Below are 22,847 nucleotides of genomic sequence, written 5' to 3'. Positions count from 1 at the left end.
CCCCACCGCCGGGGCCTGCTGGCGGAAGGGGAAGTGGGCGGGGGGGGCAGGCGACGGTGGGGAAGATGGCGTACCAGAGTTTGCGGCTGGAGTACCTGCAGATCCCACCGGTCAGCCGCGCCTACACCACTGCCTGCGTCCTCACCACCGCCGCCGTGGTGAGCAGCTGCAGTGCCACCTTCTCATTATCTGGGCTGGATATGACTGGGTCTTCAGGAAACTGGGGTTTGGGCCTTGGGGAGGCCCAGAGGGGCTGGTCCCAGGGATGGGTGGAGGCGTGCAGGGATTACTCTGGGGTTCGAGTTGGCGCCAAGAATGCTTATCCAGTGATCTGAGAAGGGAGTGCTGCTTCATGGGGGGTCAGGTCAGTTTCTAAGAGATGAGGGCCGGACCTTTCTAAGTTTCTAAGAGATGAGGGCCGGTTAGGGTTGCGGGAGCCTCCCACCCAAGAAACGTGTCCGAGGGCTCTGCCAATGGCCAGGTGGTACCATGGTGACTAGTGAGAGAAAGGTCCGTTTAGTGAAGAAACAGGAATGGGGAAAGCAAGCTGGAAACTGTCGAGAGGGGAGTGGCTTATAATAAAAAGGGTCTCTGGATAATAAGGGGCTAGCTGGAGGTACCCAGCCCTAACGGTGGCAGGGTCTCGAGTCTCCGTTATTTCAAGTGAGTTTTGTTGTTTCATACAGCTGTTTCAGGTGGTGCCCATGTGGTGGGTAGATTCATAGCAGCTGTTTTTATTTGTCCTGTGTCTAAAATATCACCACCTGTCTGCCTCATTTTTTCATGTCAGCCTCAACTATTGCAACATAAACTTTTTTGTGTTAGGTATTGAGGATATAAAGAATTCTACCAATTCTAGAGAATTCTTTACCAACCTCTGCCTAAGAAGAAAGTCTTAAAGGAAATCAGTCTAAGTGACCGAGAGTTGGAAATTGCTAGACCTACTAATCCTTTGTTGTAAATGATGAAATTTTGTTTCTTGGTTGATTTGCTTTAAGAAGCTCTTTTTCTATTTCAGCAGTTGGAATTGATCACACCTTTTCAGTTGTACTTCAATCCTGAATTAATCTTTAAACACTTTCAAGTAAGTGGTTCATCACAATAGTGATTAATGCTTCAGTTTCTTCTTTTTCTTACTGTTTAGTAGCAAATCCTGTTATACACTATCCTAAAAAAGAACCCAGTGGGGACCTTTGATTATAAGTTGTCTTGTCAGGATTTAAAGCAGTGATTCTGCAGCCTGGTTGGACTTGAGAATCCCTTAGGGAACTCTGAAGAGATTCTCAAGCTCCTCAACAAGTACCAAATTAGAATTTGCAAGGGTAGGAATTAAATCTGTGTTTTATTTTTAAAGTTCCCTGCATCGTTTTGATGTGTCCAGTTCCTGTATCACTGGTTTAGACTTAATGTTGTAGTATGAGAGGAGACTGACGAGCTAGCTGCTTAGGAGTTGTCTCACAGGGATAGCCTTGTTTTGTCCATTCACCACCTAGGCACACCCACCACCTTGGTGTTATCACCGTGGTCCAGAAACTCAATTCTGTTAGTGCTTTTAAATTGTGATCTGTCTTCCAGGGATCAGATCATACTAACAAAATTCCAAACATCTAAAGCTATATGGTGGTTTATTAGATTACAATGGGAGATGGTCCTTTCCAGTGATTAAAATGCCAAAAGAGGCTGGGCGCAGTGGCTCACGCCTGTAATCCCAGCACTTTGGGAGGCTGAGGCAGGCAGATCACCTGAGGTCAGGAGTTCGAGACCAGCCTGGCTAACATGGTAAAGCCCTGTCTGTTACTAAAAATACAAAAATTAGCCAGGCGTGATGACACATGCCTGTAATCTTAGCTACTGGGGAGGCTGAGGCAGGAGAATCACTTGAACCCGGGAGGCGGAGGTTGCAGTAAGCCGAGATTGTGCCATTGCACTCCAGCCTGGGAGACAAGAGCGAAACTCTGTCTCAAAATAAAATGCTAAAAGAGAGATGGGTTTTTCTGTTCCAGGATGATGTTACCATAGTTGGAGTAGGGGAGAGACCCAAAAGCCAATAATTGTGCCTCTACATATGCTGTTCGGTCTGTCTCAAATGTGTTTCATTCACTTTATATCCATTGAACTCTAGGTTGCCTTTCAAAACACAGCTTTTGTGTAACCTTTATGTACTCATTCTCCTTTGTTTTAGAGTATCTCTCACTTACTTTGCAGTCAGTGTATGCTTGTCTCCTCACTAGGATGAGGACTCTAAAATCTGGATAATTAATATGTAGAACTGAATTGTTTGAACTTTAATAGCAATTCTCAAGAATTTAGTGATTTGTAAAGCAGTCCTGTCATCTCTTGTCACTGTGTTCCCACAATACTCACATGTAGCTGTAGTTCCATCCAACTACGTCTTGCTTCCTACATGGCTTGCTTGGCTTTACTCTGCCTGGGGTTAAACTCTTGATGACACTGTGCATTTGGAGTTAGGAGTTCTAGATTTGCCATCAGAGTTTCCATCTACTCCTGCAGGTCCTTGGTCAGGACATTTAAAAGTTCAACTTTTAGCTGAATAACTAGTCTTCTGTGAATTGGAGGTAGCCTGCTTGTCTCACAGGATCACAAGAGATAGTAGACATTTTAAAATGTTAAGCACTCTACAGTTGTGAGTGGTTACTGTGGGTGTGGAGAGGTTGGGTAGGGAAGGGTGTATCAGGGTTTCCAGCAAGAAAGTGAGTGTTTGGCAGGGTGCGGTGGCTCACGCCTGTAATCCCAGCACTTTGGGAAGCTGAGGCAGGCAGATCACAAGGTCAGGAGTTTGAGACCAGCCTGGCCAACATGATGAAACCCTGCCTCTACTAAAAATAAAAAAAATTAGCCTGGCATGGTGGTGCACACCTGTAATCTCAGCTACTTGGGAGGCTGAGGCAGGAGAATTGCTTGAAATGGGAGGCAGAAGTTGCAGTGAGCCGAGATTGCGCCACTGTACTCCAGCCTAGGCGACAGCGAGACTCTGTCTCAAAAAAAAAAAAAAAAAAAAAAAAAAGAGTGTTCTTGTATCTCCCAAGTAGACTCTAATTATTAGAGCATTAGTTCTTACAGGGAGTTGGCCATTTGTTCAGACTAGAACTTGGGTATTTGCCTTAGAATTTTCCCTTCTGGCCAGGTGCAGTGGCTCATGCCTGTAATCCCAGCAGTTTGGGAGGCTGAGGTGGATGATCCCTTAAGGCCAGGAGTTTGAGTCAGCCTGGGCAACATAGTGAGAACCTGTCTTTTTTTTTTTTTTTTTTTTTTTTAAGTTTTAATTAAAAAAAAAAAAAAAATTTCCTTTCTTTTAGATGTTTCTGACCGCCTAATGTAAACATTTCTCAGCAATTTATATTAGACCCTGAAGTTTTTCTCTGGTGTGTCAGTTCTGTTTATTCTATGATGATACTACATATGAAAGCACTGTTTTCTGTTCTGCAGATTAACCTAGTCTTTCCACCAAACTTTCTCCATAAGACGATCACAATTTAAAATTTTCTGTCCTAGTATTACAAATGTCACAGTCCCAATGATGTCTTTCAGACTTTGAACTAAAACAGCAAAAGAAATCTAACATCAGATTATATGCCGCCGTTTTTGTTTCAGAACAGAATATCACTCTGTCCAAGGCTTCTCAACCATCGCAGTCATAGGATGTTTCTTTTGTATTAATATGGAACTGTTTCCTGGTAATTTATTTTACTTAATACATCTTTCTCTTGATTTTTTTTTTTAACAGATATGGAGATTAATCACCAACTTCTTATTTTTTGGGCCAGTCGGATTCAATTTTTTATTTAACATGATTTTTCTGTATCCTTTATTAAATGGGGTCAGCATCAAAACTTTGTTTTCTTAGGAAGTAAAAAATTAAGTTGAAACTTTTAATCCTGTTATTTGTTTTTGGTACCATCTTAGCTATAATTTCTGGGTCAGTGGTACATAAAGTAGTTGGTTAGGTAGTAATGTTTTGAAAATGTTTGTAGGTCACTGTTTGTTCAAATGGGAGGTTTTAACCATAAAAAGATAGCACTTCTGCTTTTTTGTTACTTACAAATCTGATCAAGGGAGGGGAGAATTGATTTAATGGAGGCATACCTCCACAGTAACACCAACAGGTACAAAGCAGTAAACCAACCTGAATACAATGATAATTTAGCAGAATTTGGGCATAAGTTTTGGAGTGGGTTCATGAGGAGTGGGAACTTGAGATCTCCTTGGGTCCTGGTTGCTGGAACTACTGGCTGAAAGACAGTGGTTGTGTCTGCTGGGCTTGTCAAGTTCCAGTTTGTTGAAAGGAAAACCCCAGCTCTGATCCAATGGCAATTGGAGCCATGGAGCAGGGCATTCTTCCTCCACCCCTGCCCTCTGTATTAAGAGGGAGTTACAGTTCAACTCATCTGCAGCTGCATTGCTTCCTGAGGATGGCAGGAATCCATTTTAAATCCTATGTAGGATATCATTCTGATAAGTTTCCAATAAAGTTTTTTCTCATCATAATTCATCTTTATTGACTGAGGTGCTCAACCTGCCAGGCCTGGAAAAGTAGTTTAGCACACAGGGCTTCTTGCTGTGGATTTCTTCCAAGTTAGGATGTTGGAAAGCAAAGGTGGTGCAGATTAAGGTGTGGCTGAGCACAGGAAAGACAATACAAATTTTTAAACGTTTAATAGGGGACTGGAGGGCCAGGTGCGGTGGCTCACACCTGTAATCCCAGCACTTGGGGAGGCCAAGGCGGTGGATCACGAGGTCAGGAGTTTGAGACCAGCCTGGCCAACGTGGTGAAACCCACTCTCTACTAAAAATACAAAAAATAGCCTGGCGTGGTGGCACACAACTGTTAATCCCAGCTACTCAGGAGACTGAGGCAGGAGAATCGCTTGAATCCGAGAGGCGGAGCTTGTAGTGAGCCGAGATTGCGCCATTGCACTCCAGCCTGGGCAACAGAGTGAGACTCCGTCTCGAAAGAAAAAAAAATAAAGAATAGGGGACTGAAAGCATGTCTGTGTGTCATCTGGATTAGTTCCCAGCCAGGGACAGTTTGTAAAAAATGATGCTGGTCTTGACCTTTTCTAAAATGCTAAGTAAAAGAGTAATCACATTATCATTCAAGCATTCTTATACAAATGAAGACTTGACTTCTTACAAATAATATGGAATCCAGGTGTACTTACAAGATAACATTAAATTTTTACTTTGTTCATATTCGTGTGCTTAATATTTTCTTAACTTGGAACTTAAGATATCGTTACTGTCGAATGCTAGAAGAAGGCTCTTTCCGAGGTCGGACAGCAGACTTTGTATTTATGTTCCTTTTTGGTGGATTCTTAATGACCGTATCCTTCAACAAATGGAACACGGGAAAATGTTGAAGAACACCCTGGCTCTTCCTAAAGCTTGTCATCTGTTTCCCACAGTTCTCTAGATCTTAGCTTCAGGGCACTATCATGTATTTTACAGCACATTTTCTGTGACAAGTTTCCAAGCCTAGCAGTCGGACAGGATGAGCAAGTCAAAGGAACTTTTAACCCAGGTGGGTTACTGTTAAGCAACTCAGTTATATCATTACTGCTTGGCGTACTTCACTTTTAAACTAAGTTGGTAAGACATTTACTTGGTGGCTATCAAAACCAATAAATTATTTTTTCAGAAAAAGAATTTTCACCTATACAATAGACTTAGATATGGTATGGTCTGACAAGGTGGTTTTGTTCCAGCTAGCTTTATTCATCTCTGTAAAGGTGTTAATCGTGAGCAAGCTTTAATATAATTATTGACCGAAGAATTAACACATTTTCCAAAGAGGCAAGAACTTCACGAAAGCAGAATATTTGTTTGAAGTAGCTGTAAATCTCGATAATTTAGCCTAAGCAGATTTGTGCCTGATTGCTCTGGGTAATTATTTTCTGGGTGTTTTTCCTTCTATTCTAAAGATGTAACAACTTGACTTTTCCAATTCAAACTTTTGTTAGAATACAATCTTTAGTTCTCCTGCTCAGTCTTCCCTATTAAACTTTTAATGTTGATATTTTCCTTAATGCCATCTGCTAGCTTTTTGGTCTGTTTGTGAGCTTAGTTTTCTTGGGCCAGGCCTTCACAATAATGCTCGTCTACGTGTGGAGCCGAAGGAACCCCTATGTCCGCATGAACTTCTTCGGTCTTCTCAACTTCCAAGCCCCCTTTCTGCCCTGGGTGCTCATGGGGTTTTCCTTGTTGTTGGGGAACTCAATCATTGTGGACCTTTTGGGTAAGGCTCTTCTCACTATTTTTTAAATTATTTTACCTGTGAAAGTATTTTGTTACTATTTTTCATGTTTATTCTGTTTGGCCTTCATGTATTACCTATTGTAAAATACTACAATCTTAGTTCATTAATTTTTAATAATTATGTTGACATTCATCCTAAATATAGGCAATTTATGTTGGTAGGTCTACCTGCAATCTAAATTTTAATTCTCTCCCTCATCCTTTATTTCTGCTTGACTCTAGGTATTGCAGTTGGACACATATATTTTTTCTTGGAAGATGTATTTCCCAATCAGCCTGGTGGAATAAGAATTCTGAAAACACCATCTATTTTGTGAGTATTTAACACCAGGTTACATACTCTTACAGGCAAACCAGGACCGGGGGCATGATCTGTGTTTTCTTTGGCTCCCCTAACTCCTAGTACACATAGTTCAGGTCAGTAACTATTTGCAGATTGAGCATTCTGGCTACAGTTGAAGAGCACTTGGACTGGGTAGGAGCAGACAGTGCCAGGGTTGTGGCAAGACCAACGTTAACAGGCTCAAGATATCTTGGGAGTAACCTGGTAATTGTTCCAGATGACCACTAGAACTTCCTATTCCGGTAGGAGCCTGCTGGTTTTATGAAAGCTGCTGTCCACGTTTAGTGAAGTAAGGTAGCAAAATGGGCAAAACTGATGAAAGTTTCTGATGGTGGACTTTGTGGCCTGCCAGGCAGGTGGTTGAGATAAGCAGTGAAGCAGGGTGGAAATAGCTTTGGACTGGAAACCAGGTGTAGCCGTCCCACTGACCAGCCATAGAGCAAGTCTTTTCTTTTTTGCACTTCAGTTTCCTGAGATAGAACTTTGATTTCTTTCTTTCTTTTTTATTTTTTTACATGGGGTCTTGCTCTGTCACCTAGGCTGGAGTGCAGTAGAACTTTGATTTATGAGACCTCTTTCTACTCTGGAATTTGGTATCCTTGGGAGATGCCATATTAAAAAGGGCTCAATTGAGAAGTAAAACGTGAGTTTTTGTTATAAAATGTTTGTTGTAGGATAGTAAGCAAAAAGAAGAAAGTGAAATTGTCCACTATCCCGACACTTGGGTATAGCAGTGGCCACCATTGTTAACTTTTCAATGTGTATTCTTCAGTCTTTGTGTACTTTTTAAAAAATGCTGAGCCAGGCAAGGCTGTAGTGCACTATGATTGCGCCTGTGAATAGCCACTGCTATTCTTGGGCTAGGCCTTCAACATAGCCACTGCATTCCAGCCTGGACAACATAACACATTCCTGTAATCCCAGCCCTTTGAGAGGTGAAGGCAGACGGATCACTTGAGCTCACGAGTTTGACACCAGCCTGGGCAACATGGCAAAGCCCCATCTCTACAAAAAATCCAAAAATCAGCTGCATATGGTGGCACATGCTTGTAATCCCAGCTACTCGAGAGGTTGAGGTGGAAGGATTGCTTGAGCCCAGAGGGTTGAGGCTGCAGTGAGCCGAGATCGCACCACTGCACTTCGGGCTGGGGGACAGAGTGGCACCCTGTCTCAAAAAACAATTTTTGTAACCTTGTAAACTTAGTATGTCATAATTGTTTTTTCCATCCCAAAGTGTTATAAAATTATAACAGGTGATATTCCATGGTATGGATGTGGTGTAATTATACTAATCCCTTATTGATGGACGTTGACATTAGTGCTTGGTTTTCTCTTCTGTAACTGGAGTGGTGAATGTCCTTGTAGCTAAATCTCTGTACACATCCATGATTATTTTCAAAAGATAATTCCTAGAAGTAGAATTCCTATTTTGTTGCCAAACGCCTTCCAGAATGGATGTTCAAGTTTCCATTTCAACTAGCATTTATAACTGTTCATTTCCCCACATCCTCATCAAACAAGGGAGGCATTTTATTTACCCTTTCCTAGTTGAATAGTTGTAGGATGATGTCTCATTGTTTATGAATATTTAAAAATGTTTTGGAACAATTTCAGTCCTACAGGAAATTACATATGCAGTACAGGTCTCACTCCATTGCCCAGGCTGGAGTGCAGTGGTATGATCATAACACATTGTTAACTCAAGCCCCTGGACTCAAGTGATCCCCCCACCTCAGCCTCCTGAGTAGCTGGGACTACAGGTGCACACCACCAAGCTCTGCTTATTTTCTTTCTTAAATATTTTTTTTGTGGAGACGAGGTCTCTCTGTGTTGCCCAGGCTAGTCTTGAACTCCAGTCCTCAGGTGATCCTCTTGTCTCTTGGCCTCCCAAAGCACTGAGATTACAGGTGTGAGCCACTACACCCCACATTTTTTTTTTTTTTTTTTTTGCAATTGTTTTCTGGCACAAGATATACCAGGCTCATCCTGTGCTCTCCTTGATCCAGTCCTAGAATCAGCTGTTTCTTCAAGGAGCCCTGGTTCCTTTAAAGTGGAGAATGGTATTTAGAGGCCAAGATCTGGGTGCTAGATGTGCTCATTGCTATTGGAGTGTTGCTATTCCCAGATCCTCTCAGTGAACAGAGCAATGGAATTATATGTATGTATGTATGATAATGTACACACATGTATGTTTTTAGAGCTACGTATTTTTAAAAACATGGGTTTATACTATACTCCCATTTCTAGTACTACCTCATGGTTCATTCTAGCTTTTTTCCTATTTGTTTCCTCCAGTATTTTATTATGAAAATTTACAAACTTATAGGAAATCAGAAAAAAATTGGAGTGAGCTTCATGTAGCCACCACATAGATTCTGTAATTAATAGTTCCCTATTCTTATTGCACACCTATCTCTGCATCTAGCTTTCCAATCCAAAATGTATGTGCCATTATATGTATACTTAATTCCTTGTATACTTGAGTATGCATATCAGTAACTAGAGTTTAGTATTTATGTGCAACAAAATACACAGATCTTGAGTGTGTCAACTGAGTTTTTATAAATGCACACATCTGTGTATCTATCAAGACAGAAAATTACCATCAATCAAAAAGTTCCCTGATGTCCTTCCCTGTCAATCGTTGCACCTGTCCCACAAGAAGCAATTGCTATTCTGATTTTGTTCCTCTGTAGATTAGTTTTTCATGTTCTACAACTTCATGAGTGGAGTCGTACAGTATGCATGTACTCTTTGGTATAAGGCTTCTTTCATTCAACATAATGTTTTTGAGACTCATCTGTGTTCCTGTATTTATTGGTAATTTGTTCCTTTTTATTGCTGAGTATTATTTGGTTGTATGAATGTACCACTCCTTTCCATATGCCCTTTCCATCTGTCCTAACCTGATTCTTATTATGATTAATGTTTTACCTACCTAATTACCCCTCATATGTAACCAGTCTTTCGGGATAGTCTCCACCTCTCCCATATGGATGCCTTGCCCATCTCACTTACCCTCAGATTCCCCCGACCAGGCTGCCCTCTTACAGGGATGCCTCCCCATCCTACTCGGGCTAACATCTCGTCAGTCCACCTCCATGTGTGCGTGGTTTGATGGGGCTCTTGACTCCCTATACCAGGCTGTGCCCCCACCCCCATCCTGCTAATGTTTGGGCAGTAGAAGGGATCTCAGTTTTGTTTTTGTTGTCATTGCTGTTTTTTTGAAACAGATTCTTGTTCTGTCACCCAGGCTTGAGTGCAGTGGCTCAGTCTCGGCTCACTGCAACCTCCACCTCCTGGGTTCAAGCAATTCTCCTGCGTCAGCCTCCCGAGTAGCTGGGATCATAGGCATGCGCCACGACACCCGGCTAATTTTGTATTTTTAGTAGAGATGGGGTTTTGCCATGTTGGTCAGGCTGGTCTTGAACTCCTGACCTCAGGTGATCCACCCTCCTCGGCCTCCCAAAGTGCTGGGATTACAGGCATGAGCCACCACACCTGCTGGGATCTCAGTTTCTAATATACTTTCCTTTGATTATTGTGAGAGCAAACATTCTCACGTTTCTTGACCACATGGATTTCCTTTTTGAATTGCCTATTCAGCCCTTCGCCCATTTTTTCTGTTGGTATGTTTGTTTTTATTGTTAATTTGTAAGAATTTTAAAAACTCATTTTGAAGTATACTTTTTTCTGACTCCAGTATAAATTTGAAGTTTTCAGATACATTTCTAATTTTATCAACTGTGGGGGATTACAAGTAGAAATATAAGTGCAAATTGAGGATGCTGCTTTAATGGTTCCTTCTTTAGTGAGGTTTTGAATTACTATATCATAGTACTTAGGGAGTCTTTTGGACATTTACTATCCCCTCCTATGTTCAGTAATTTTTCTTGGGATACCTTGTTAATTTTTTAAAACTTCTGTGGTAAAATAATACCTAACATAAAATTCACCATCTTAACTCATTTTAAATGTTCAGTGGCATTAAGTATATTCATACTGTTCTGCTGCCATCACCACCATCCATAGAACTCTCTTCATCCTGCAGAACTGCAACTCTGTACTCATTAAACAACTCCCCACCCCAGCCACCACCATTCTGTTTTCCTTCTTTGAATTTGACTACTCTGTGTACCTAAGTGGAATCATACAATATTTGTCCTTTTTTGTCTGGCTTATTTCTTATTTCATTTAGCGTAAAGTCCTCAAGGTTCATCCATGTTGTACCATGTGCCTGAATTTCCTTCCTTTTTTTTGAGACAGTCTTGCTCTGTCACCCAGGCGGGAGTGCAATGGAGCAGTCTCAGCTCACTGTAACCTGCGCCTCCCAGGTTCAAGTGATTCTTCTGCCTCAGCCGCCTGAGTAGGAGCTGGGATTACAGGCATGCGCCACCACGCCAGGCTAATTTTTGTATTTTTGGTGGAGACGGGGTTTCACCATGTTGACTAGGCACAGCGGCTCATTCCTATAATCCCAGCATTTTGGGAAGCCGAGGCGGGCAGATCACCTGAGTTCAGGAGTTCGAGACCGGTCTGGCCAATATGATGAAAACCCGTCCCTCCTAAAAATACAAAAATTAGCCGGGCGTGGTGGCGGGCGCCTGTAATCCCAGCTGCTCGGGAGGCTGAGGCAGGAGAATTGCTTGAACCCGGGAGGCGGAGGTTGCAGTGAGCCGAGATCGCACCATGGCACTCCAGCCTGGGTGACAGAGTGAGACTCCCATCTCAAAAAAAAAAAAAAAAATTCTATTATATGTATGTACCCTATTTTGTTCATTCACCTGTTGATGCACACTTGGGTGATACCTTGGTTGTGAGGAAACATTAATGATAAATATGTGAAAGGTTACAAAACAGATGTAGTGTGATCTAACTTTTGTACAATGACATAATGTAAAAGTTCCCAAAGAATAACTAAAACATTGACAATAGTTACCTCTGGGAATTTAGGATATTTTGTTCATCTCTATTTCCTCCTTCTCTATAATTAATATGATTTGGATTGCTTTTGTGGTAAAAATCAGTAAAAGATAAAAGCTAATGTAAATGTTAATAATTACAGATGCTCTTCCAAGATGTTAACTGTTTAATTGGCAGGCAGGTGTAATGCTTACCTATTGGTGGAAACCCTGTGGGGCCTGAACTGACCTTGTAGTACTTTGGACCTGAGATGACTCTGGGACCAAATTATATCTGTTGCCTGTCTTTTAGGAAAGCTATTTTTGATACACCAGATGAGGATCCAAATTACAATCCACTACCTGAAGAACGGCCAGGAGGCTTCGCCTGGGGTGAGGGCCAGCGCCTCGGAGGTTAAAGCAGCAGTGCCAATAATGAGACCCAGCTGGGAAGGACTCGGTGATACTCACTGGGATTCTTTTATCCTTTGTTGCAAAAGTGTGGACACTTTTGACAGCTTGGCAGATTTTAACTCCAGAAGCACTTTATGAAATGGTACACTGACTAATCCAGAAGACATTTCCAACAGTTTGCCAGTGGTTCCTCACTACATTGGTACTGAAAGTGTAATTTCTTGGAGCCAAAAAACTGGAGAAACAAATATCCTGCCACCTCTAACAAGTACATGAGTACTTGATTTTTATGGTATAAGGCAGAGCCTTTTCTTCCTCTTCTTGATAGATGAGGCCATGGTGTAAATGGAAGTTTCAGAGAGGACAAAATAAAACTGAATTCCATTTTTCTCTCACTGTATTAAAGCTTTTGTGTGTGATCTTTTAAATTCTGATAATGTATTGTAGCCCTTCTGTGTAGATCTGAGCTCAGAACAGTTTACACAGCTATTCTTCCTGTGTCTTCACAACTTTTAACTGGATTTCATTTCAGGATTGGAAATACGTGGCTGTCATGCTGTGGTTGTGTACATCTTACTAACTCAGAATGCAAGATTCAGCAGGAAGATGATTTATTTCTGTCATCTGGATATGTTGTTTTCCATCTGGGTTTTGCCAAACTTTGTCAGACAACATGAAAAAAAAGGAGGGAGGATGGTTCTTGTAGCAGTAGGAATTCAGCTATAGGAAAGTCAGCTGTAAGCTAATGTGGCATCTTATTTGCTTTACTTACATTTCTCCATCAAGAAGTATCCAGGGAAAGATTGGTAAGGGCCACATTTTTGGAAAACTAGGAAGATTTTCATTAGACTTTTTTTCTTTTATTTTTAAAAAAGTTTTAACTAAAAAAAAATTTTTTTTTAAATAGAGATGGGGTCTCACTGTGTTGCCCAGGCTGGTCTTGAACTCCTGGACTCAAGCAATCCTCCAACCTCAGCCTCCCAAAGTGCTAGGATGACAGGCATGAGCCACCATGCCTAGCCTTTTTTTTTTTTTTTTTTTTTGCCTTTTTTGTTTTTTGTTTTTTTAATTAAAAAAAATAGAGACAGGGTCTCAGATTTTCATTAGATTTGGAAACCAAGTTAGAATGTTGACTTTGGAGCCAGATGAACAGATACCAGTTAGCTAGGCATATGTTCTTCCAGGGTCTTCAGCTAGTTAACATTAGTCGTTTGCTTCATGAAAATTCAAGAACCTTTTCAGAGCCAAGTACCTGGATTACCTTCCCAATCAGGTAGAAATTAGACAGGGTCCACAGAAGTAGACACTTAGTGCTGTGGTTCAATAAATACTTCCCCTAAATCTTGTCTTCCCTGAGTCTCAGCAGGTTTGCTTAAGTAACTCAGAGAACCTGGAAAAGTCAAGAGCACCCCTAGGAAAGAGATGATTCCAGACAGCTTTCATTAACAGTGTGTAGGCACAGGTCCCTTTCCCAAAAGTGGATTGTTAGTAGTAGTTCATTCAACCTTTGTTAAGGGGTAGCTTTCCAGAATGTGAGATTGTCCTCAGAAAGACAGACATAGGCTTAAACATAATGGACATCCTAAATAGGAATTTTCAGATTTTTTTGAAGTGAAAAGTGTTTTAATGTCTTTAAAAGGAATTGCATAACTAATGGTATTTAAGTATTTTACATGTTGCTAATAACTTTGAATATGATTGTTGCAATTTTATGGAACCTGGGTCTATGGGACTGCTTTTTCTTTAAGCAGTTTAAAAAAGGTTTTTAAAGTTTAAAAGCCAATCTTAGCATAATCCTTATGGGATTCTTAAGTTTTATCCTATCTTGTTTTTGCTCAAGAACGCTTTATCAGTGACATTTGTTGGAGTTTTGTTTTTTGTTTTTTTTTTAAATTGTTTTTGGGCTAGAAATGAGTTTCTCTAGTTTTATTTGTTCTCCCTGAGTTGGAGTTATGCAATGAATGGCATTTTTGTGGTAAAATGCTAATCCTAAAATCTGTTCACTCACTGTTCATTTAAGTAGGGAATATCTGTATACATTAATGACTGGGTAAAACAGGAAATACATTTTGAATGTACAGCCTAAAGGCAGGCAGTTACAGGGTTTTTGGTTTCTCCGATTTTATAGGGTGCAAGTTCCCAGTGGCAGGATGCCCTGCTGTGCGACTACACTGTGTCCTGAGCAGGGGTAATTTCAATCATCTCATCAGTTTGGCCAGCCCTACAACCACCATTCCTAGCCCTGTGTTGCTTGACAGGATACCTGTGCTTGAATGGACATAAGGAAAAGTCCTTCCTTTCCCCGCAATTTACCTCTCAATCTTAGTTCTTCCAGAACACACTTCCCTTTCACAATGCAAATAAACTAAAAGTGAGATTTGATACGTGGAATTTTGTGACCAACTAACTTTACACATAATTTGAGGGATTCCTGGATTCTTCTAGTAATACTGAAAAGCACACTTGGCTAAAGCATAGTGTTTTGGGTTTGTTATGGAAATATGGTATACGTTCATTTAAAAATAAATGGACATACAAATTGCATCTCCTTAGGAGATACATTTTATATACATTTCGGTGCGTTTTTTTCCAGTATGGATTTCTATTTGTTTCTCTCTTCCACTTGTTTTTTCTGTGTCACTCTTGTATGTCCTCATATCTTTCATACCTATTGTGTAGTCTCTAGAAGCAGAACACCTAAGTCCTGGGTCTGGATAATGAAACCCTCCACCTCTGGGGCCTCTGAAAATAAGGAAGCATTGGAGCTATTGCCATGTTGACTAATGGGTTTCCTAGAAGTATTGTCATCTATCCTGCCAGGGTTTTATGTTGTAGCTGTTTTTCTTTGACAGGTGAGTTCCAGCTATGTTGTTAGTCATGATCCTGCCATTATTTTCTGTGTTCTGTAGGATGTCTCCAGGCTACTTAACCATATTTTATGAGTTTGCAATAAAATTGTTGAATCTTGGATGATCAAGTCACTCCTCTGCTCAGAAATCCACAGTGACTTCTTAGTAAGCCCCTACATTATGTGCGTACTTGTTTTTTTCTTAACTTTACTCCCACTTCTACCTAACAGGGACCTCAACTTAAGTCTCTTCAGTTCTTCAAGGCCTGGCCTTGTTCCTGATTCCTCAAAAAATCTTGACTCTAAGGCCTATTTTATTGTCTGTCTCTGAATCCCTATAAAGCTTCAAGTCTGTATGACATACTCTTACGCCAAATTATATATTGTCTTGTACTGGTACGTGTATATTAGTCTTGTCTCCCTCATGAGAATGTAAGCTCCTTAAGGGCAGGGACCATGTCTTAATTTTTGTATCCACCACAGTGCCTAGCACAGTGCTTGGCACATGGGTGCTGAATAAATACCTTTGTTTATTGATCAGCAAAGTATTATCTGGTATTTTTAATTATAGAGGGATTAAAGTGTATGCATGCAAGCTTGAGCCTAGTTGCTGAAGTTTGTGGTTGTCTCTGAAAGTGGGATAGAGGGAAACTGAACATGATCAAGGGCAGTGATTTGGTGGTCAGAAAAGCAAAGGTGAGGCCGGGCGCGGTGGCTCACGCTTGTAATCCCAGCACTTTGGGAGGCCAAGGCGGGTGGATCATGAGGTCAGGAGATCGAGACCACGGTGAAACCCCGTCTCTACTAAAAATACAAAAAAAATTAGCCGGGCGTGGTGGCGGGCCCCTGTAGTCTCAGCTGCTCGGGAGGCTGAGGCAGGAGAATGGCGTGAACCCGGGAGGCGGAGCTTGCAGTGAGCCGAAATTGCGCCACTGCACTCCAGCCTGGGCGACAGAGCGAGACTCCGTCTCAAAAAAAAAAAAACAGCAAAGGTGACCACCAGCTGTTATGGTCGTGATCAGACCAGTTAAGTCCACAGACCATCCCAGACAAGTTAAAAATGAAATGTGTCTGACACTTCGTCTTTTGAAGGAAGAACCAGGATATTCTTTGCATAGTTATTAGCTTGTCAGTATCTACATATGAAAGCTGGTGAACCCCAAGAGACTTCTTCAGGAGAAACAGCAGATTTCAGTCTACCAATGGGAGAAATGTGGGCAGCATGGCTTGATGCATATATAGGACTTAATTTTTCAACTCTTTTGTCCTCTTAGCTTTGAGGCTACAGAATAGCTGGATCATTAGACCAGAGATTATGGATGAGTTACCTACAGATTGGTTACCTACCTATGTGCTTTGTTTTGACAGTACTTTTTTTTTTAAGTTTAAGCCTGTATTTAACATGGACAGGTAAAAATCTTCACTTTTGGCTTTTCTTGAGAAAATTGGAAGATCTGGCAACAATAGGTCTACATGACAGCCATTGCCTAGAAATGATTAGTGGCTGCATCTAGAGGTGGCATGTGCTCCATCAAGAAATAAGTCCACCCATTTACATTACCTAAATTATTGTAATCATTTGGAACATCGGACTCCTAAAGTTACGCTGGAAAGCACACTGGGTAAAAGGACTGGGATGTCTTTACGCAAAGTCCATAATTTGAGAGTTAACATTTATTATCCCTTGTAGTTTTGGGTTGCCTTTCTAAATATTTCAGGGTAGGAAGTGAAAATTTGTCAGTGTATTCTTAAACACAAATCCGCTGCTGGTTCAACGTGCACATTTTCAGTAATGCCTGGTCACCAAACTGTCAGCAACTAGAGGAAAATTATCTCCGACCTGGAGGAAAGGGGAGGTTTTTTGTTTTTAGACTAGCTCTCTCATGAATCATGGGAAGGGAGATATTTAACAGGACGAGTTTCATGATGCCCTTCACATGAGCTGAAGCTTACGGTGTATTCTCTGGAAATCACATTTCCTGTAAGAGCAAACAGCTACTTGGCATTCTCTGTGGTAAATTAGCAAATCATCTAAGAACTTTTAGGAGGGTAAGGAAGAACTAGTTATAATCCTACTTTTTTCTGCTGCAGTTGTGAATCTTCATTGAAGTCTATGATGGGGTTGCACAGCCATGTAGAGAACTTGAGAGTCTGGCTGGAATGGTTGGGGGAAAGGAAAAATAAAAGACAATTTTAGTTTCATTAACTCCCTCCTTTCTCTGCTTGTATTACTGGAGGCGACCACATTCGTTGGAGTAGTCATTTTCTGAGTTAAATTCATGTATATCAGAATTGGTATTCCTTTCTGTAACACAAGATGATCACAAGATTATGATTTGGGGACATCTGAATGACTAAGATGACTCAATTTCTTTATCTGTAAATTAGAGATAATCTAATAACCAGTATATACCACATAACTTATAAGTTGTTTAGAGGATTAGACAATGCACGTTTGCGCTTCTCATTGGTTTTACAGAATTAAGTACTTTCCTTGAAGAGTGACTGTTATTTGGACAGAGAAGGGGAAAACGCGGGTTTACTGAAAAGAAGTAATGCTACTAGAACAAAACAATGGGCCAGGCGCGGTGGCTCACGCCTATAATCCCAGCACTTTGGGAGGCCGAGGCAGGCGGATCACCTGAGGTCGGGAGTTCAAGACCAGCCTGACCAACATGGAGAAACCCCGTCTGTACTAAAAATACAAAATTAGCCGGGGCGGTGGCGCACGCCTGTAATCCCAGCTACTTGGGAGGCTGAGGCAGGAGAATTGCTTGAACTCAGGAGGCGGAGGTTGCGGTGAGCCGAGATCGCGCCATTGCACTCCAGCCTGGGCAACGAGCGAAACTCCATCTCAAACAAAAAGAAAAACCTCTTAACAAACTACATCCCAAGGACCTACATCCTGTGTTTCCGTTGTACTCGGCCTTTTCCTGTTGTGCGCGCCTGTTGTCTGCACCTGAGAGGGGGCAGGAGCTGCCGGCGCTTGCGCCTCCCGCCGCGGTGCCCTCCCGACATGCCGGAGGAGGCGGGCTTCCCGCCGGCCAAGAGATTCCGGCCGGGCTCTGGACCTCCGAGCCGCGCTGGGTCCTTCCCTCCCGGGAGGCAAGTGGTGATGCTGCTGACTGCGGGCAGCGGCGGCAGAGGTGCAGGAGGAGGCCGGAGGCAGCAGCCGCCCCTGGCCCAGCCCTCGGCCAGTCCCTACCCTGAAGCTGTGGAGCTGCAGCGCCGGAGTCTGCCCATCTTCCAGGCGCGGGGGCAACTGTTGGCCCAGCTCCGAAACCTGGACAACGCGGTCCTCATCGGTGAGTGGCCGCGCCGGCGGGCTCTTCCTTGCACTTCGTCCGTGGCTTAGCTAGAGCAGTTTTTCTTACGTGCCTCTCAATCCCTTTCGTCCGTGGCTTCAACAAACCTGAATACCTTTTCTGGGCCAGACCTGGAGAGGGGCCTCGAAGAAGAGTCCGGCAGCCCTGCCCTGGAGGCGCTGGACAGCCCGGTGAGAGTGACCGACTGTGTAGGCAAAGACTCACCTTCCGTGTAAAAGGGTAGAGAGACGTACCGGGGGCTTGCGGAGCTTAGAAGAGTGGATCTGACCCAGTTTGTGAGGAGGCGGCTGGGGAGGTCATGTGGGAGGGAGGTCATTCTAGGCAGGGGGGAAAGCCTGTTTGAGAGATGGGAACCTGAACACATTCCGGTCAAAAGGGAAGGTGTAGTTTCTGGTGCACGAAAAGAGGCAGAGTTGTGGGGCAGGGACTGATTTCAAGGGGTTTATGATCCCCAGCGTGTTAGAGGAGATACTGAAGGACGGAAAGGATGAGCAGCCAAAGAGGAGAAGGAAACTCATGAGTGCTGCTAGTCAAAGGAATAGGGAGTGAGCAGATGCAGCAGTCAAGTCCAGTTATACTGGACTTGGATGTGATGCCCACTGGATTTGGATGTGAGCTATTTGTAAGAGTTAAAGAAAAAGGAAAGGAAAGAAACACGAAACGCAGCTGGCAGTTAAAGACTGGTTTTCTTTAGTTAAAACCTGAGAGGCGCTCCTGGCCGATTTCGGTCAGGAGCCCTTTCTCTTACAGACTACGAGTATATATTGGTTTTAGGGTGAGGGGGCTTATCACAAGCTTGGAATGTTTATATGTGTGGAGAAGTTTTTGGCGAGGTTGGGCTCTTTTTGGGAGGAGGGGAGATTATCTTGGGGCAGACATTTTTCCGGCCCGAGGGGGTTTATCTCCCGGCTGGCATATTCCCGGCCAGAGTGGGGTTATCCGTTAACATGTCTCTGGTCGGAGAGGAGTTTGGAATGTTTCTGGCTGGAGATGTTATTTGTGGTTTATGGTCGTGCTGACCTTAGCCATTAGGCTGAGGCCGTTTGGATTTAGGCGGTTTTTTATTAAGGTGAACTTCTGAATGAGGGGCTTGTCCAAGATGGTGATGCTCCTGCTTTGTCAATCCAGACCCTATAGTTATAAAAAGGAGGAGGGACGGCATGTCCTTTCTGACTACTTCCTACTAACGAGGGGACGGAGAGTTTCCTGGTCTCGGCTTGACTAGGAGCAATGCCGTCTGCAGATGTTTTTGGGTAGTTGTTTGTGAAATGGCCATGATCCTGTCAGTTAAAAATCTTTGAAAAAGATTAGGCAAGGTAAGAACATTAGTCCCAGGCATATTATTAGGAGAGGGCCCAGGAATGGGATGACCCATGCTATGATTTTGTTTTCAAACCAGGAGTCCATTTGGTGTTTTTGGTACTCCCTTAGCTTTTTAGCCTTAAGTTTTTTAGCGGCGCTTTTTACTAGGTCCCATTGGTTGATATAGAAACAGGCGTGAGCCACCGCGCCTGGCCCGCCCCCCCCCCCCAAAACAATTATTTAACCTTTTAACATAGGTAAAAATGTGCATTCTTATCCCTCCTTATAATCTTTTTACCAAAAGTGTATTTTACTTTCCTTACACACCTTGCACATAAACTGTCTCTTCAATAGTTTTAAATACATGTTACACTGTTAACTTTTAGCAACTTTACCTTTGTTGAAAACCTTGGTAAGTTTGGGATTTTAATTATGCGCTAGGTGTACAGCCTAGGACCTAAGACAGAAGTGCAGATAAAGTCTGGCTTATTTCAGCATTTGGCTCCATGTGTCCTAGGTTTTACCTGGCTGCAAAGCAGGCAAGTTGTACAGCTAAGAGTTATAGTGACATTTTATAAAGCATTCAGGAGGCCTAATAACTTTTAAATTGTAAAACATTTCTTGCATAAATTTCCTCTCATAAAATTTTTCACGACTTTCACAGACGATCTCTGACACTATTGATCGTGGATCCCATCAAGAGCTATTTCAACAAAGCTGTGTGGGTAACAGCTGATTTGTCATTGAGCTGAGGGCTGAAAGCAGGGGGAGCAGGCTTCTGTTTTGAGGAAAAAGGAGGGAAGCTGAGAGAAACTTTGCAGATGCTGCTCAATTTAGGATGGGGTTATGTGTGGATGAACCCACCCATCCTCATAAGTCGAAAATATCCTAAGTTGGAAATGCATTTAATATGCCCAGCCTACCTTCAGTGTGCTTGGAACATGTACATTAGCCTATGGTTGGGTGATATTATCTAACATGAAACCTATTTTATGATAAAGTCTTGAATATTTCATGTAATTTATTGAATACCATACTGAAAGTGACAAACAGTTGTGTGGGTACTCAAAAGTACAGTTTCTACTTTACGATTTTGACTTTTGCTCCATCCTGAAGTCGAACAGTTCTAAGACAGGGACTGTCTGTATTCAGAGGTTGAGGGGAAGAACTCAGTAGGATAGAGACAAGAAAGGCTGCAAAAACAAGAAAAAAGATCGATGGTAGTACTGGTGCTTAGGTGCATTTCGGCTACACTGTAAACTCAGGTTTGCTCATGCACAGCCAAATTATAGGTTGAACATCCCAAATCTGAAAATCCAAAATCCAGAATGGGCTCCAAGGAGCATTTCCTTTGCGCGTTATGTCAGGTGCTCAAAAAGCTTTGGATTTGGGAGCATTCAGGACTTCAGATTTTCACATTTAAAATACTCAGCCAGTGAGTATAATGCAAATATTACAAGACTTGAAAGAATCCAAAGTTCAAAACACTTCTGGTTCCAAGCATTTTGTATTTTACTTTAGCAACGCTCAGTTGCCCTGGTATAGGAGCAGGAAAGATAGACGGAGACATTGATCCAAGTTTGGGGTTTTGCCTAGTGGATTCAGCAGGAAGACTGCAGAATAATCAAATCCTTAGTCTGATTCTTGTCTGAGTCAGGAAGGATGGGCAGTCAGAAGGGGCTGACAGACTGACAGGAAAAAAACCCCACAAATAATAGGACCGGAGGACTCTGTGAGGTCAGAGAGGCCTGGTGGTAGCTAGACGGAGGGGAAGGATGCACAGGTTTACTGAGTTATTTGCTGTAATCAGGCACCGTTAAAGGAACTCACACAGGTTAAGAAATAACATTTACTGTGTGTTTATTGTATGCAAAATACTCAAGTACACGCGAGGGACATTGAGAGCACTGCCCTCCGGGAGCTTCTGCTGTTGGAAGAGGACAGAGGACAGACACATTTAAACGCTTCTGTACAACGCAGGATGGTCAGTGCTGGAAGAGAGATGAACAAGGCACTACGGAGCCCAGAGGAGGGCCACTGTGCAGCCAGGGCAGCGTGTTTGAGGCCTAACTCATCTTAGAGTTTGCGAGGCAGGCAGTGTGAGGGCAGGCGTTCTGCCCATAGTGTGGGCAGAGGCAGAGGGTTTGAAGGGAGGCAGCAGGCAGGAGAGTGGCGAGGAGTTGAAGGCAGCAGTGCGTGAATGGATGTCTCTTCATATCAGTCAGTATGCAGAAATCTATGTAACAGTTGTGTTTTATTTTATATTTTAACTATGTAAATTACCTTTTGAACATTTATATTGTTTCCAGTTTTTTTCTGTCAGGAGCACAATTGAATAAAATCTCTTCGAAGCTGTATCTTTATACATGTTTACTTATTTTCTTAGAACCAATTTCTGCAAGTAGAATTGTGGGTCAAAGGATATAAACATTTTAAAGATTTAAAAAACATGGCCGGGCGCGGTGGCTCACGCCTGTAATCTCAGCATGTTGGGAGGCCGAGGCGGGTGGATCACGAGGTCAGGAGATCAAGACCATCCTGGCTAACACGGTGAAACCCCGTCTCTACTAAAAAACAAAAAATTAGCCGGGCGTGGTGGCGGGCGCCTGTTAGTCCCAGCTATTTCGGAGGCTGAGGCAGGAGAATGGCGTGAACCCGGAGGCGGAGCTTGCAGTGAGCCGAGATCGCACCACTGCACTCCAGCCTGGGCGACAGAGCGAGACTCTGTCTCAAAAAAAGAAAAAAAACATAATTTGGCCTCCTGGGAAACGATACCAATTAACCAGCTAACCTCGCCAGCAGCATACACATCTAAATGCCCATTCTCCTGAGGCTTTACCAACTCAAGAGTATTTTATAATTTTACTTCTGACTTTGAGTTGTTTGGTGAAATTTATGTCAATTTGCTTTTTGTTGTTGTTGTTTTTCTAAGACAGGGTCTCATTCTGTTGCCCATGCTGGAGTGTAGTGGTGTGATCATGGCTCACTGCAGCCTCGACCTCCCAGGCTCAAGCAACACGCCCACCTCAGCCTTCAGAGTGGCTGGGACCACAGGCGTGCACCACCACGTCCAACTAATGTCTGCATGTTCTGTGGAGACAGCATCTCCCTATGTTGCCCAGGAGCAACCCCTGGGCTCAAGTGATCCTCCTCCCTTGGCCTCCCCACGTGCCGGGATTACAGGCATGAGCCACTGTGCCCAGACGATTTGCATTTCTTTTTTTTTTTTTTTTTCTTTTTTTGAGACAGTGTCTCACACTATCTCCCAGGCTGGCATGCAATGGCACAATCATGGCTTACTGTAACTTTGAACTCCTGGGCCTCATGATCCTTCTGTCTCAGCCTCCTTAGTAGCTGAGACCACAGGCACATGCAACCACACCTGGCTAATTGTTGTTGTTGTTGAGACGGGGTCTTGCTATGTTGCCCAGGCTGATCTT

General features: G+C 42.8%; 2 protein-coding genes across 5 annotated transcripts in view; both read left to right on the top strand.

Moving 5' to 3' along the window:
- The first annotated feature begins 11 nt into the window (after positions 1–11).
- DERL2 (derlin 2) lies at positions 12–12,336 on the top strand. 3 transcript variants are annotated; one of them, XM_058431442.1, is made up of 7 exons: positions 16–158; positions 1,022–1,084; positions 3,746–3,819; positions 5,249–5,342; positions 6,058–6,253; positions 6,496–6,586; positions 11,831–12,336. In XM_058431442.1, the coding sequence occupies exons 1-7, from the start codon at positions 66–68 to the stop codon at positions 11,934–11,936; spliced, it is 717 nt and encodes a 238-aa protein (XP_058287425.1). In that variant the 5' UTR covers positions 16–65; the 3' UTR covers positions 11,937–12,336. The 3 variants fall into 3 exon arrangements, with proteins under 3 accessions (XP_058287426.1, XP_058287425.1, XP_031996053.1); XM_032140162.2 differs by having other exon boundaries at positions 19–158; positions 1,019–1,084; XM_058431443.1 differs by lacking the exons at positions 3,746–3,819; positions 5,249–5,342; positions 6,058–6,253; positions 11,831–12,336 and having other exon boundaries at positions 12–158; positions 1,019–1,084; positions 6,496–6,561.
- A 5,381-nt stretch (positions 12,337–17,717) lies between these two features.
- Positions 17,718–22,847, top strand: part of DHX33 (DEAH-box helicase 33) — a 28,636-nt gene continuing 23,506 nt past the window's right edge. Inside the window, exon 1 of one of the 2 annotated variants that reach the window (XM_032138392.2) lies at positions 17,718–18,084. In XM_032138392.2, coding sequence (XP_031994283.1) covers positions 17,796–18,084 — 289 coding nt within the window. In that variant the 5' untranslated portion in view covers positions 17,718–17,795. The remainder of the gene's footprint in view (positions 18,085–22,847) is intronic. The other variant, XM_032138393.2, reaches the window with a different exon arrangement.

Source organism: Hylobates moloch, unplaced genomic scaffold (assembly GCF_009828535.3).
Source record: "Hylobates moloch isolate HMO894 unplaced genomic scaffold, HMol_V3 SCAFFOLD_19, whole genome shotgun sequence".
NCBI classification, from domain to species: Eukaryota; Metazoa; Chordata; class Mammalia; order Primates; family Hylobatidae; genus Hylobates; species Hylobates moloch.
The sequence above is the reverse complement of the archived record's forward strand: the minus strand, read 5'-3'. Positions and strand labels throughout refer to the sequence as shown.